Source organism: Hemicordylus capensis, chromosome 1 (assembly GCF_027244095.1).
Source record: "Hemicordylus capensis ecotype Gifberg chromosome 1, rHemCap1.1.pri, whole genome shotgun sequence".
In the NCBI taxonomy this organism is placed as follows: Eukaryota; Metazoa; Chordata; class Lepidosauria; order Squamata; family Cordylidae; genus Hemicordylus; species Hemicordylus capensis.
This window is the reverse complement of record NC_069657.1, coordinates 141,399,217-141,411,840: the sequence shown is the minus strand read 5'-3', so window position 1 is coordinate 141,411,840 and position 12,624 is coordinate 141,399,217. Positions and strand designations below refer to the sequence as shown.

General features: G+C 41.5%; 1 protein-coding gene across 1 annotated transcript; it reads left to right on the top strand.

The window, feature by feature from the left end:
- Positions 1-11,039: 11,039 nt before the first annotated feature.
- On the top strand, positions 11,040-12,294 carry LOC128349097 (olfactory receptor 9G4-like). The gene has a single exon (XM_053305025.1). The coding sequence runs from the start codon at positions 11,157-11,159 to the stop codon at positions 12,105-12,107; it is 951 nt and encodes a 316-aa protein (XP_053161000.1). The 5' UTR covers positions 11,040-11,156; the 3' UTR covers positions 12,108-12,294.
- Positions 12,295-12,624: the final 330 nt, after the last annotated feature.

The following is a 12,624-nucleotide window of genomic DNA, read 5'->3' as shown; positions in this document are numbered from 1 at the left end:
AATAAAGACCATCTGCTGGCAATCTGTGGCTATCAATTAAACAACTGTAAAAGGACACACTTCTTTCATATTTGTTTTATTCTAAATGGGACCACTTCCATATGACAAAGTGTGGGGTACGACCTGTTCTCTTGATCCTTGTCCAGAGGCATTGTTTTGCAGTGGTTCCGTTCCTGCCTCTCTGGCAGATTCCAGATGGTGTCGCTTGGAGACTGTTGCTCTGCAAAGTGAGAATTAGAGTATGGAGTTCCACAAGGTTACATACAATCTCCAATGCTCTTTAACATCTACATGAAACCTCTGGGAGAGATCATCAAGGAATTTGATTTATCAATGTCCTGATGGCACCCAGATCTATTTCTCCATACAAACTTCACCAGGAAATTGCATAACTTCCCTAAATGCCTGCCTGGAGGCAGTCATGGGCTGGATGAGGGATAGCAAACTGAGGCTTAATCCAAATAAAACAGAGGTATTGAGGGGGGGGGACCCAAGAGATGTTTTAGATGTCCCTGTTCTGGATGGGGTTACATTCCCCCTGAAAGATCAGGTATGTAGCTTGGGTGTGCTCCTGCAGCTTAATTTCAGCTGTAGCTCATGGCTGAAGAGAGAGAACAAAAAACCAGCCATCTCTGGAGAGACAAAATGGAGACTAACACTGGAAGAACAAACAGGGGAGGAGTCCAGCACTTTTATCCATTACCCTCAAAAACCCTAGTGGTCACTATGAGACATTGTAGCTGAGAGCAGATGCTGCCAGGGTCTTAGCTCTAAAACTCCTTCTCATCAGCTCATGCTGATGTCTATAAGTCCCAACTTCTCTCTCAAGGTTTTGAAATAATCCCTGGGCAACGGCTTAGTTAGCACATCTGCTACCATTTGTTCACTTGGACAATAGATCAGTTTTACAATCCCTTTTCTTGTGCATCCCACTGGTTTTGTTTCAATGTGTTTTGTTCTAAATTTAATTTTCTCCATTTGTGAGATCTGGATGCAGCTTTTATTATCCTTGAACATCTCAGTGGGTTTTGGTTCGTCTATGTTGAAATCCGACATTAGCTTATGCAGCCACACCACCTCTTTACATGCTTGAGTGGCAGATACATATTCTGCCTCAGTAGATGAGAGAGCAGCTATTGACCACTTGCAGCTACACCAACTGACTGCTCCACCACCATAAAAGAATACATAACCACTGGTCTGTTTGATCCTCAGCCCAGTCAGCATCCATATAACCTACTAACTTGGATCCACTATTAGCAGGCAACTTTAATTTTAGATGGATTGTCCCTTTTAGATACCTGCCTAGTCTCTTTACCACAGTCCAGTCATCTTTGCTGGGTGTGCTTACTTTCCTACTCAAAATTCCCACAGATGTTGCTATATCCCATCTTGTTATCATAGCTATATATAAAGGTTTTCCAATCACTCTCCTGTACTCACTGTTGTCTGGCAGAAGTTTACTCTCCTCCTTCTGTTTTAGGTAACCTGTTTCCATAGGTGTACTCATTTCTTTGGCCTCTGTAAATCCCAAATACTCTAGTAAATCATTTATTTTCTGTTTTTGGTTAAGCAAATAGCTTCCATCCTCTTCTCTCTCTATGTGTATCCCAAGATAGTGTGAAACAGGCCCAAGTTCTTTTACTTCTATCTCACTATTCAGGTGCTTTATTATTTCAAGGCTATCCTCTCTATTTTCATAACAAATTATCAGATCATTAATGGAAGTAAATATATAGGTCCATCTGAGCCTCGAGTGCAGGCAAGGGTCAGCCTTTCCTTGAGTAAATCTCTCATTGACTAGCAATTGGTTTAATTTGACATTCCAGGCTCTTGCAGCCTGCTTTAGTCCATAAATACTTTTCTGCAGCTTATACACAAGTTTTTCTTTACCAGGTTCTACAAATCCTGGAGGCTGCTCCATATAAATATCTTCTTTGATGTCTCCATGAAGAAATGCAGTTTTGATGTCTATGTGATCCACTTGCATTTTCTTTGCTGCTACAATGCTTAGGAGTGTCCTTATTGAGGTGTGTTTTACAATGGGAGCAAATGTCTCATCATAATCTTCCTCATATATTTGCAAGAATCCCTTTGCCACCAGTCTCATTTTGTAACACTGGATATCTCCTTCTGCATTTACCCCTGGTGGCGCAGTGGTAAAACTGCCGCCCTGTAACCAGAAGGTTACAAGTTCGATCCTGACCAGGGGCTCAAGGTTGACTCAGCCTTCCATCCTTCCGAGGTCGGTAAAATGAGTACCCAGAATGTTGGGGGCAATATGCTAAATCATTGTAAACCGCTTAGAGAGCTCCAGCTATAGAGCGGTATATAAATGTAAGTGCTATTGCTATTGCTATTGCTATTTTGCATTTTAAGAAACCACCCCACAGTCTTTCTTCCCTCTGGTAGCTCTGTGAGTGTCCATGTGTTATTTTTGTGCAATGATTCCATTTCTTCTTTTGCAGCTTCCTTCCAGTTTTGTGCTTCAGTTGCTGGTAAGTTATCAATTTCTTTCCATGTGCTCGGTTCTTGAAACCTTTCTCCCTTTGCAATGTAGGAAAGTTTCTTAGGTGGACCTGCTTTATTTTGTCATGTTGAACATCACACCCTTTGTTCATCATCAGCATTCTCTTCTGCTGAATCGCTGCCAGGTATAAGACTTACGGTGGATCCTTCCTTTTGGTCATATTGTCTTGATTCTTTCTTCAACTGAAAATTGGGCTCTAAGTTTGGCAGTTCATTAGTGCTTGGTTTTTCATTTTCACTGAAGTATGCTACATTGCATATTTTAATTGCTTCTGTGACAAGATCTAAAATCCTATATCCTTTACATCCTATGGAATAGCCAACAAGTATTCCTTTCTCAGATCTACAGTTGAATTTGGTCCTTCTGGCTTTTGGTATATCAGTGTATGCTTTAGATTCAAACACTCTTATATGACTCAAAGTGGGCTTGTTGCCATGCCATAGCTCATGTGTGATTGTGCCTATGGCCTTTGTTGACAATCTGTTTTGCAGGTAAGTAGCAGTCATCACTGCCTCTCCCCAAAATTTAGAGCCAAACCAGCATCTACAAGCATGCATCTGGTCATTTCCATGAGAGAACAGTTTTTTTCTTTCTGCTGCTGCATTTTTCTCCGGAGTATAAGGAACAGTCTTTTGGTGTTCAATGCTCTCCTCCTTTAGGAATCTTATGACATCATTCCCAGTGTATTCACCACTATTGTCAGTGCAGAGGATCTGTGGCTTTCTCCCAAACTTGTTCCTCACTCTTGCAACATATTATTTTAGTCTTTCTAATACAGGTATGTATATGTGTATCTAGAATAGTCATCAATGAAAGTAAGAACATATTTATTCCTTCCTGATGTATTAACTTGCATAGGTCCACAAACATCACTATGAATCAGATCCAAAGGATGCTGTGTTTTTCTTTCTTTGTGTGCAAGAAAAGCAGGCCATGTTGCCTTTGCTCTTATACAGCATGCACACTTTGATTCTGTGCTGCAGGGGGCTATTTTTAGACCCTTTACCAAATCCAACTTTTCAGCCTAACATTTTGAGCCTAAACATTTTGGCATATTTATGGTCAAACTTTCTGTGCCGCAAATTCTGACATCCTATGTGTGTGCATTCCTTCAGTTTTGGCCTATTCAGTCACACATTCTACTTCAAACAATCCATTATCTTGTAAAACTGCTTTCATAAGCAATTCTTGTTTATGAGTAATGAAATAGTGTTTTCCTTTAAATTTTACTTTGTAGTCCCTTTCTGTAGCATATTTTACAGACATCAGACTTGTTTCTAGGGTAGGCACATACAAAGCTTCTTCAATTCTTAATCCAATGGTTTCTCCTTTCTCCAGTTTGCAGAGCAACTGCGCAAATCCTTTCTCTTCTGTATACATCAGTTTTCCATTTGCCAAATATATAGAGATTTTACAACATGTATCTAGGTTTATCAATCTCTCCCTTTCTCTAATCAGGTTGCTTGTAGCATCTGAGTCAATGCAAATGCCACTGCTGCATTTCTCAGACTTCGCTTCCAAAACTTTATCTGTTCTTGCAAGGTATATTCTTTGCTTATTAGCTTTAGTCCCTGATTGCTTGTAAGTTCTGTACTCTGTGTTCCCAGATGACTCACTCTCTTTGCAACTTTGTTTTGCTTGTGTTTTATCTGCAAACTGTTTATTCTTGGGACATTTATTCTGCAAGTGTTTGGGACTTCCATAAATAAAGGATTTCTTATTTCTTTGCAAGGTTCTAAATGCATTTTCTTCACTTTCCTTTGGTTGCCTCCCTTCTGCTCAAATCAAAGTCCTCTAGACCGGAGATTCTCAACCTTGGGTCTCCAGATGTTATTGGATTTCCGCTCCCATAATCCCGAGCCCCAATGGCCTTTGTTTGGGGATTATGGGAGTTGAAGTCCAACAACATCTGGGGACCCAAGGTTGAGAATTCCTGCTCTAGATGGTTAATTACAAATTGTACGTCTGCATCCTCCTTGACTTCCAAGGCACTAGTCGCACTATCAAAGTAATGTGGCAAACTATTCAACAGCAATCCTATCAAAACTGCATCTGGTATGATTACTTCTTGAGCTTGTAGTTGCCTAGATATTTCTAACATTTCATTTATGTGCTTGGACAGACTTTCTCCTTCTCTAAGCCTTTTATTATTCAGTTTTCTTACTAGGTGCACTTTGAAAACCACAGACTTCTTTTTATATAACCCCTTCAGAGTTTCTCACGTATCACATCTTTGTCTCTTAGATGCACTATGACTAGATCACTCACCGCCAAGCAAATCATTCCTGATGCCTTTTCATCTGCTCTGTCCCATTCTTTCTGCTCCTTTCCTGCATCTGCAGGAAGCTGGGTGCACAGAACACTGCCAAGTCCATGACTCTTGAGGATTATCTCCATCTTGAAATATCAGAACTCATACTCAGGACCATGCAGCTTTTCAGTCATCTGGAATCCTTGTGCTATCTCCATTTACAAAGCTTTTATCTTTGTTTTGCTTTCTATTTAACTGTCTAGGCTTTTTTCTTTTATTTACTGGCTTCTGGGCCCATAACCATTTGTAGGGGAAGAATGGCAGTTCAGTCCCCAACTAGCAAAGCAAAACCAGTTTGGTGAGAAAGCAGCAAAACAAGAGGTCTTGAGACAGCTCTTCAGTATTTACGTAACTACTAGCTCTTCAGTAACTACGAGGATTTATTTAAAGAAAAGGTTACAAACAAATGTGAAAAAGCCTGCAGCTTAATTTCAGCTGTCGCTCATGGATGAAGAGAAAGAGCAAAAAACACCAACAGCCATCTCTGGAGAGACAAAATGGAGACTAACACTGGAAGAACAAAGAGGAGAGGAGTCCAACACTTTTATCCATTACCCTAAAAAAACCCCAGTGGTCACTATGAGACATTGCAGCTGAGAGCAGATGCTGCCAGGGACCTAGCTCCAACAATAACACCAATTTTGAAAGAACTGACTGGCTGCCAATAGGCTTCAGTGTGAAATACAAAGTGCTGGTTATTACTTTAAAAACCCTTAATGGCTTGGGCCCAGGATATTTAAGAGAGTGCCTCCTTTGTCAGGAACCCTGTTGCATCTGGAAAGGTCTGGTTACAGTTGCTGCCGGCTCATTTGGTGGTGACTCAGGACTGGGCCTTCTCTGTGGCTACCCCAGGGCTTTGGAATATGCTCCCTCTTGAAATAAGAGCATCTCCTTCTCTGTTTGTTTTCAGGATAACACTAAAAATGTACCTGTTCTCTCAGGCTTTTAACTGAGGTTTTTTTTAAAGTTAATGTGTTTTTATCTATGATCTTATTTTATTAGTTTTGTTAATTTTAACTGTTTTATTATTAGAGATGTTTGTATCAGGCGGTATAGAAATATGAGAGATAGAGAGATAGAAAGACAGACATCAATCGACGTTTGAACAAATGCACACAACACATTTTTCCTTTCAAGTTGCATTTCAGATTTGGAATCAACTCTCTGTTATTATTGTCAAATATGCATTTACAGGAGAAGTCTCATAGGAAGGGAGGATCCTAACAGCTTTTTAGGTGTCAAGATGCAATAATTTAGGGTGCCGTTGATTCTTCACATGAAGACCTCACAGCCCAAGGGATGGTGATGTTTTGTCCTTCTTTAGTATGAAATATCCGAGGGAGAGGAGAGAGAAACGTATTCAGCAGCTTAATATGACTATTCCCACCTCAAATCAGCAAGAGGAAAAAATCATTTTAATTGTTCACATGGGGAGCTGACTGAAATACATTGACTTTAGAGAAACTTGGGAGAGCATTGTGGTCACCTTGAGTTAAAAACAAAAAACTTTCATTATAAAATACCTTATAAGCCCAATATAAAATACTTATAAGAGTTGTCAGGAAAACACACTACACTTCTTAAAGGTAAGACCAGTTGCTCTTGGTTTGTGTGGAGATGTGTGGAGATGATCCTGTGACTCTAAAATCCCACTATTGGGTCCCACTCTTTGAGCTTCCCTTTATAATACTTGATTGACTGATTGATTGATTGATTGATTGCCGTCAAGTCGTGTCGACTCTTAGCAACCACATAGATAGATTCTCTCCAGGATTATCTTGGCTTGGGTAGCCTAAATTGTATGTGATTTAGGTCCATCTAGTTCAGTATTGTCTACAGTGACTGGCAGCAGCTCTCCAAGGTTTCGTGCAGATGCCAGAGATTGTATCTGAGACTTTCTGCAGGCAAGCAGATGTCCTGCCACTGAGTGAGGCTTAGCTATGGCCCTGTCCTCTAAGGGGAATATCTTACAGCAGAAAGTGCTCACATGTAGCCACCCATCCAAATGCAAGCCAAGGTGGACTCTGCTAAGCAAAGGGGAGAATTCATGCCCCCTACTGAAAAACTGGCTCTTTGCTTCCCATTCCCTTTCCTCTTTTCAAGGGACTGCTTCTCCTTTTTCTAAATCAAACTGTTTTATCTGCAAAACCACAACAGAACAATCATAAGCAACCCATTTCCTGGCTTCCTAGTTTCTCATGTTGCTGAAAGGCTCAAGCTATACAAGCGTATGCTCACAGAACTGTAGCCAGCTATAGAGTGATTTAAGATACATTATAAGAGGTGGGGAGGGTAATAGTAAATGCCCAACATGCAGAGCTTGTCAGCAATTTCAGTAAACCTACAGGCATCTGGTGAAAATCAGAAAATGTGGAGAATTAGAGATGGTAGACATTTTCTGGTCTGTCACCTTATTATTCTTTTCAACATTCACCTATCAATTATGGCATTCCCTTTCCCAGTTATTCTCAACATTCTCCACAGTTGAGTTTTCATTATATGTACATAAGATATGTATCTATGTTTCTTTTTAGAATGTGAGCCCTTTGGGGACAGGGTTCCATCTTATTTATTTGTTTGTTATTTCTCTTTGTAAACCGCCCTGAGCCATTTTTGGAAGGGCGGTATAGAAATCAAATTATTATTATTATTATTATTATTATTATTATTTATGAGCAGAGATAAGGCATGTAACCATTGTGCAAGGTACTGGAATAGTGCATTCAATGTTTGTTTGGTCAGTTTGAAGGTTTGCAGATAGAATTAACAGAACTCCTGCTCTAAGGTTAGAGAAGAAGCTGGAAACGCTGGAACAGATTAACAAAAAGGAGGCTGAGAGAAGATATGACTGTAAATCATAAAATGCAGACATAATCTAAGTGTAGCTCAGTGATACATAGGACTCAGAAAATGTTTTGAAACCTTCCAAGATATATTGCTGTAGATATACAATGAAATACAAGATATATCATTGTATATATCCCCCAACCACATCTGACAATTTTTTTAAAAAGCATTTGAAAACCCACCTCTTCACCCAAGCTTTTTCAATTCTTTAGAAAATTTAAGGTTTTAATTTGTGGATGATTTTTAAATTGTTACATGGTTTAAAGTTTTTGTATATGTTTTAACTTGTTTTATGCTATTGTTAACCTCCCAGAGACTAAAGTTTGGGACAGTGTACAAATTAGAGATAGATAGATAGATAGATAGATAGATAGATAGATAGATAGATAGATAGATAGATAGATAGATAGATAGATAGATCTGAGAGGGCAAAGAACCACCTTAGTTTCTAAACTTGTTATTGGTTGCATTAATGGAGGCTCTCTGCACGAGCAGTGTGGGGAGCCTGCAGGAGGTGGAGAGCCTGCAGTGTGGAGAGCCTACAGAAGCAGTGTGGAGAGCCTGCAGGCAGCTCGCCCACATGATAACCAGTCCCGTCACAGAGCCAGTTGGGGCAGCGGGGATCAGGGGCCTCCTGGCCCCTGGAAGTCCCAGGATGCCCCAAAAGTACCGGAAGTCCCAGAATGCCCCACGCGACTGCAGAGGGCATTCTGGGGAGCCCCCCAATGCCAAGAGGCTTGTTGTAGCCTCCCGATTGGGGGTCTACTTGTGAGTTGCAGCAGTGTGGAACTGTGCCGCAGTGACACATGACCAAAAAATGGGGTTAGCAGAGTGTGTGCTCTGCTAAACATGTTTAACTGGGGCGGGGGGGCAGTTAAGAGGGCTGGTTGCCAGGAGTTGCACAAAGTAGCACTGTTTGTGTTGGTGGTGGTCATCATTGGAAGCTACATTTCATACTTTGATTTGAACAAGTATCCAGGCTACTCAGGGTCCCACTGCGCAGGTGCAGTGGCCTCCAAAATGGCTGCCTCACCAGGGAATAGGCCTGGAAAGGGCCAAAGATGCCTGAACTGGGCAAATTTTAAAGGAAGACTGGTGGAGGCAGGAGGAACCTCTGTGGATACACACACCTGCCATCTTGGAGAAGCCCCCCAGAGGGTTAAGTTTTTAAAAGGCTAATCAAACCCCTGAACTGGGGGTGGGGTCATTTTGGCTCGAACCTAAACCTTCAAACTGAGCTGGTTCGACATTGAACCTATTCACTTTTGAGACTGTCTGTACACCAGGTAGGTGGGACCTAGAGAGCTGTTGCCAGGAAGAATTGAGTTCTTTGTTAGAGAAGAGGCTAGACGGGAGGTGCTCAGGAGGACTTGTGGCCTTGGAGGATGACTGCAGGAAAATAACTCTGCTGATCCTTGACAGACAGGAGGGCAGGAAGCTTGAATTCTCATCTGGAGTTTGGCGAGTTCAAGGGAAAGGGAAATTTAGTCTAGGGAACTGTTTGTTTAGTCAGACTTTGCATTAGAATTTCTATTTCTTAGGTGTGTATGCTTTTGCATATTCCTGATACTGTTCTATTATTATAGTTTACCTATAATGTAATTAAAATAAGAAACACTAGTCTACACCCATCCTACCTAGGGGTTTCAAAAGACTCTACAAACATTTAAGCATGCATTAAAACAACCTATTTTTGCAATCCTACTAAGTATTCTTATTTGAATGTAAAAGTTGAGAAGCCTCAGATGGAAGCAGTCTGTAGTAACTGAATAAAACATTTTTTTTAGTTCTTTTCTTTTTACAAGACTCTCTGAGTTCATTTTTAACTCATGAAAAGGGAGGGGCGAAGGGGGATGGTGCAAGAACATCCTCAGACAGACAGCAGCTATCAGTTTTCTCACCACGTATAGGCTTGCACGTGGAAGATTGTTGCATTTATCCAATAGCAAAATAAAGAGAGTTTCCCCTGGGATTCCACCCCAAGCCCAGGGAGGTTCAAGCACTGTTGATAAGAGGGGTGGCAGTGACAGCCTTTTGAACCTACCGATAATACAGAATAGTTTTAGGAGATGCCTAGCCAGGCAGCTCGCAGGGATGATTCAGCATTTCTTTCCCTCACATGAACTTGCTCTAAGACAAAGGCTTTCATCTAGGAGAGGAGAGTTGGTCTTTTGGTAGTAAGCATGACTTGTCCCCTTAGCTAAGCAGGGTCTGCCCTGGTTACATATGAATGGGAGACTTGATGTGTGAGCACTGCAAGATATTCCCCTCAGGGGATGAAGCCACTCTGGGAAGAGCAGAAGGTTTCAAGTTCCCTCTCTGGCTTCTCCAAGATAGGACTGAGAGAGATTCCTGCCTGCTAGCTTGGAGAAGCCGCTGCCAGTCCGTGAAGACAATACTGAGCTAGATAGAACAATAGTCTGACTCAGTATATGGCAGCTTCCTATGTTCCTATCTGCTCCATTGGTAATGTGCAAAATCATACCAAATAGATAAGAAGCATTTTCAATGCAACTTTCAACATGACAGATATACGGAAAGTAGCAGAAACAAAATGAGAATCTGTTGCTATACCTCTTGATGATTTTCAGTAGGTTAGTAAATTTTTTTATTTTTTATTTATTTATTTATTTATTTATTTATTTATTTATTTATTTGACATATTTTATACCTACCAAAACTTACCTCTCTGTGTGGTTTACAACAAAATAAAAACAGAAAGTAAAACATTAATTAAAACAAAATCAAAAAGTTTAAAACATTAAAGGTTGCTGACTCAAATAAGAACATCCCTGCCCAACCAGGCCCAAGGCCTATCTAGTCCAGCATCCTGTTCCACACAGTGGCCCACCAGATGCCTCTGGGGAACCCACAGGCAAGAGATATGTGCATGCCCTCTCTCCTGTTGTTGCTCCCCTGCAACTGGTATTGAGAGGCATCGTGCCTGTCCTCCATGAATTTGTCTAAGCCCCTTTTAAAGCCAACCAAGCTGTTGGCCATCACCACATCCCATGGCAAAGAATTCCATATAGATTAATTATGGTCTGTGTGAAAAAGTACTTCCTCTTGTCGGTCCTAAATTTCCCAACCTTCAGTTTCATGGGATGACCCCTGGTTCTAGAGGTGTGTGTGTGAGAGAGAAAGTTTCTCTTTGTCTACCCTCTCCATTCCATGCATAATATTTACACCTTGATCATGTCTCCCCTTTGTTGCCTCTTTTCAAAGGTCTTTAATAACAATAACTTGCAAGTAAAACATTTTCTCTGCCATGGTTGGTCTTATGCTAATTACTGGGTTTTGCAGCTGTAGTGTTCTTCATCTGTTTGTTTTTTAAACCAATATTAATTTATTGCCCTTACACGGTAGATTTCACAAGCTGGAAGTGTGTCCACCCCTACTGTAATGCTGCTGGTTTGAATAGGAAAACTCCAATTTCTCTTTCTGCTATCAACAGTTAATATATGTCCTATGGGGACAATAGAAATGGAAGGCAATCGCACGCTTGTTACTGATTTTGTTATGGTGGGTTTCACAACAGATCCACTTCTGCGTATCATCTTCTTTGTGCTGTTCCTAGCTTCATACATCCTAACACTGACTGGAAATGTGGGCCTGATGACACTGATCTACCTAGATTCTCACTTGCACACACCCATGTACTTCTTTGTTGGCAACCTTTCCTTCCTAGATGTCTGGTTTTCCACCGTCTACACTCCACGGATCTTGTCTGACTGTGTGTCCAAGAACAAGGTCATGTCCCTTGCCGGCTGTGCTGCCCAGTTCTTCTTCTCCGCTGGCTTGGCCTACAGCGAGTGCTTCCTGCTGGCTGCCATGGCATACGACCGCTACAAGGCCATCTGTAACCCACTTCTCTATGCCACTGTCATGTCCAGAAAGCTCTGCATCCAGCTGGTGGTTGGGTCTTACGTAGCTGGTTTTGTCAATGCCATTGTACACACAGGCAACACCTTCCGCCTACACTTCTGTGGGAACAACATTATCAACCACTATTTTTGTGATGCACCACCACTTGTGAAGATGGCCTGTGATGATACCAGGGTCTATGAACTCATTGTAGCCACCATCATTGGTTGCAATGTTGTGGCAACCACTGCCCTCATTCTGAGCTCCTATGTGGGTATAGTAGCAGCCATCATACACATTCACTCAGCTGCTGGGAGGCGCAAGGCCTTCTCCACGTGCTCCGCCCACCTAGTCTCTGTCTCCCTCTTCTATGGTTCCATCCTCTTCATGTATTCTCGGCCCAGCTCCCAGCACACGCCAGACTGGGACAAGGCAAACGCTTTGTTCTACACAGTTCTCAACCCTCTGGTCAACCCCATGATATACAGCTTACGCAACAAAGATGTGAAGGCAGCCTTCAAGAAAGTCCTGGGGAAATTCATGACACCCAAATGACCATTGGTAACCCCACATTACAGAAATGAGAATGAAGTAACAGCCTGTAGTGTCTTCCTTTATCCAGCAAAAGAGATTGTGGAAAATACCACGAGTCCAAACTGATGACATCAAGGCCCTTCTACAGAATAGTCACCATCTTCTGTGATCGGAACTCTTGATAAACATATTCTTCCATCAGCAGTTTCTCTCCCAGGCCCCATCCTATTTCTTTCCAGCAGTTTCAGCTGAGCTGGAAATTGGAGTACGTGAGAAGGCAGAAAATAGGATGAAAAAGAGACAAAATTATAACCTATCTTCTGCAACACAATCAGGAGCAAGTAAGAAATATTTGGCCTTGGGAAAGTTTGACACTCATGGACCATTTCCCCAACTTACCATTCATGGAGTATAAATGTTTATCTTTTAGAAAGGTTCCCTTTAATCAAAAGTTAAAATTACATAATTTAAGGACTTGCCTTAAGAAAATCACATGACACTGCTAGAGCCAAGCAAGGCTTGAAACTGCTGTATAAAC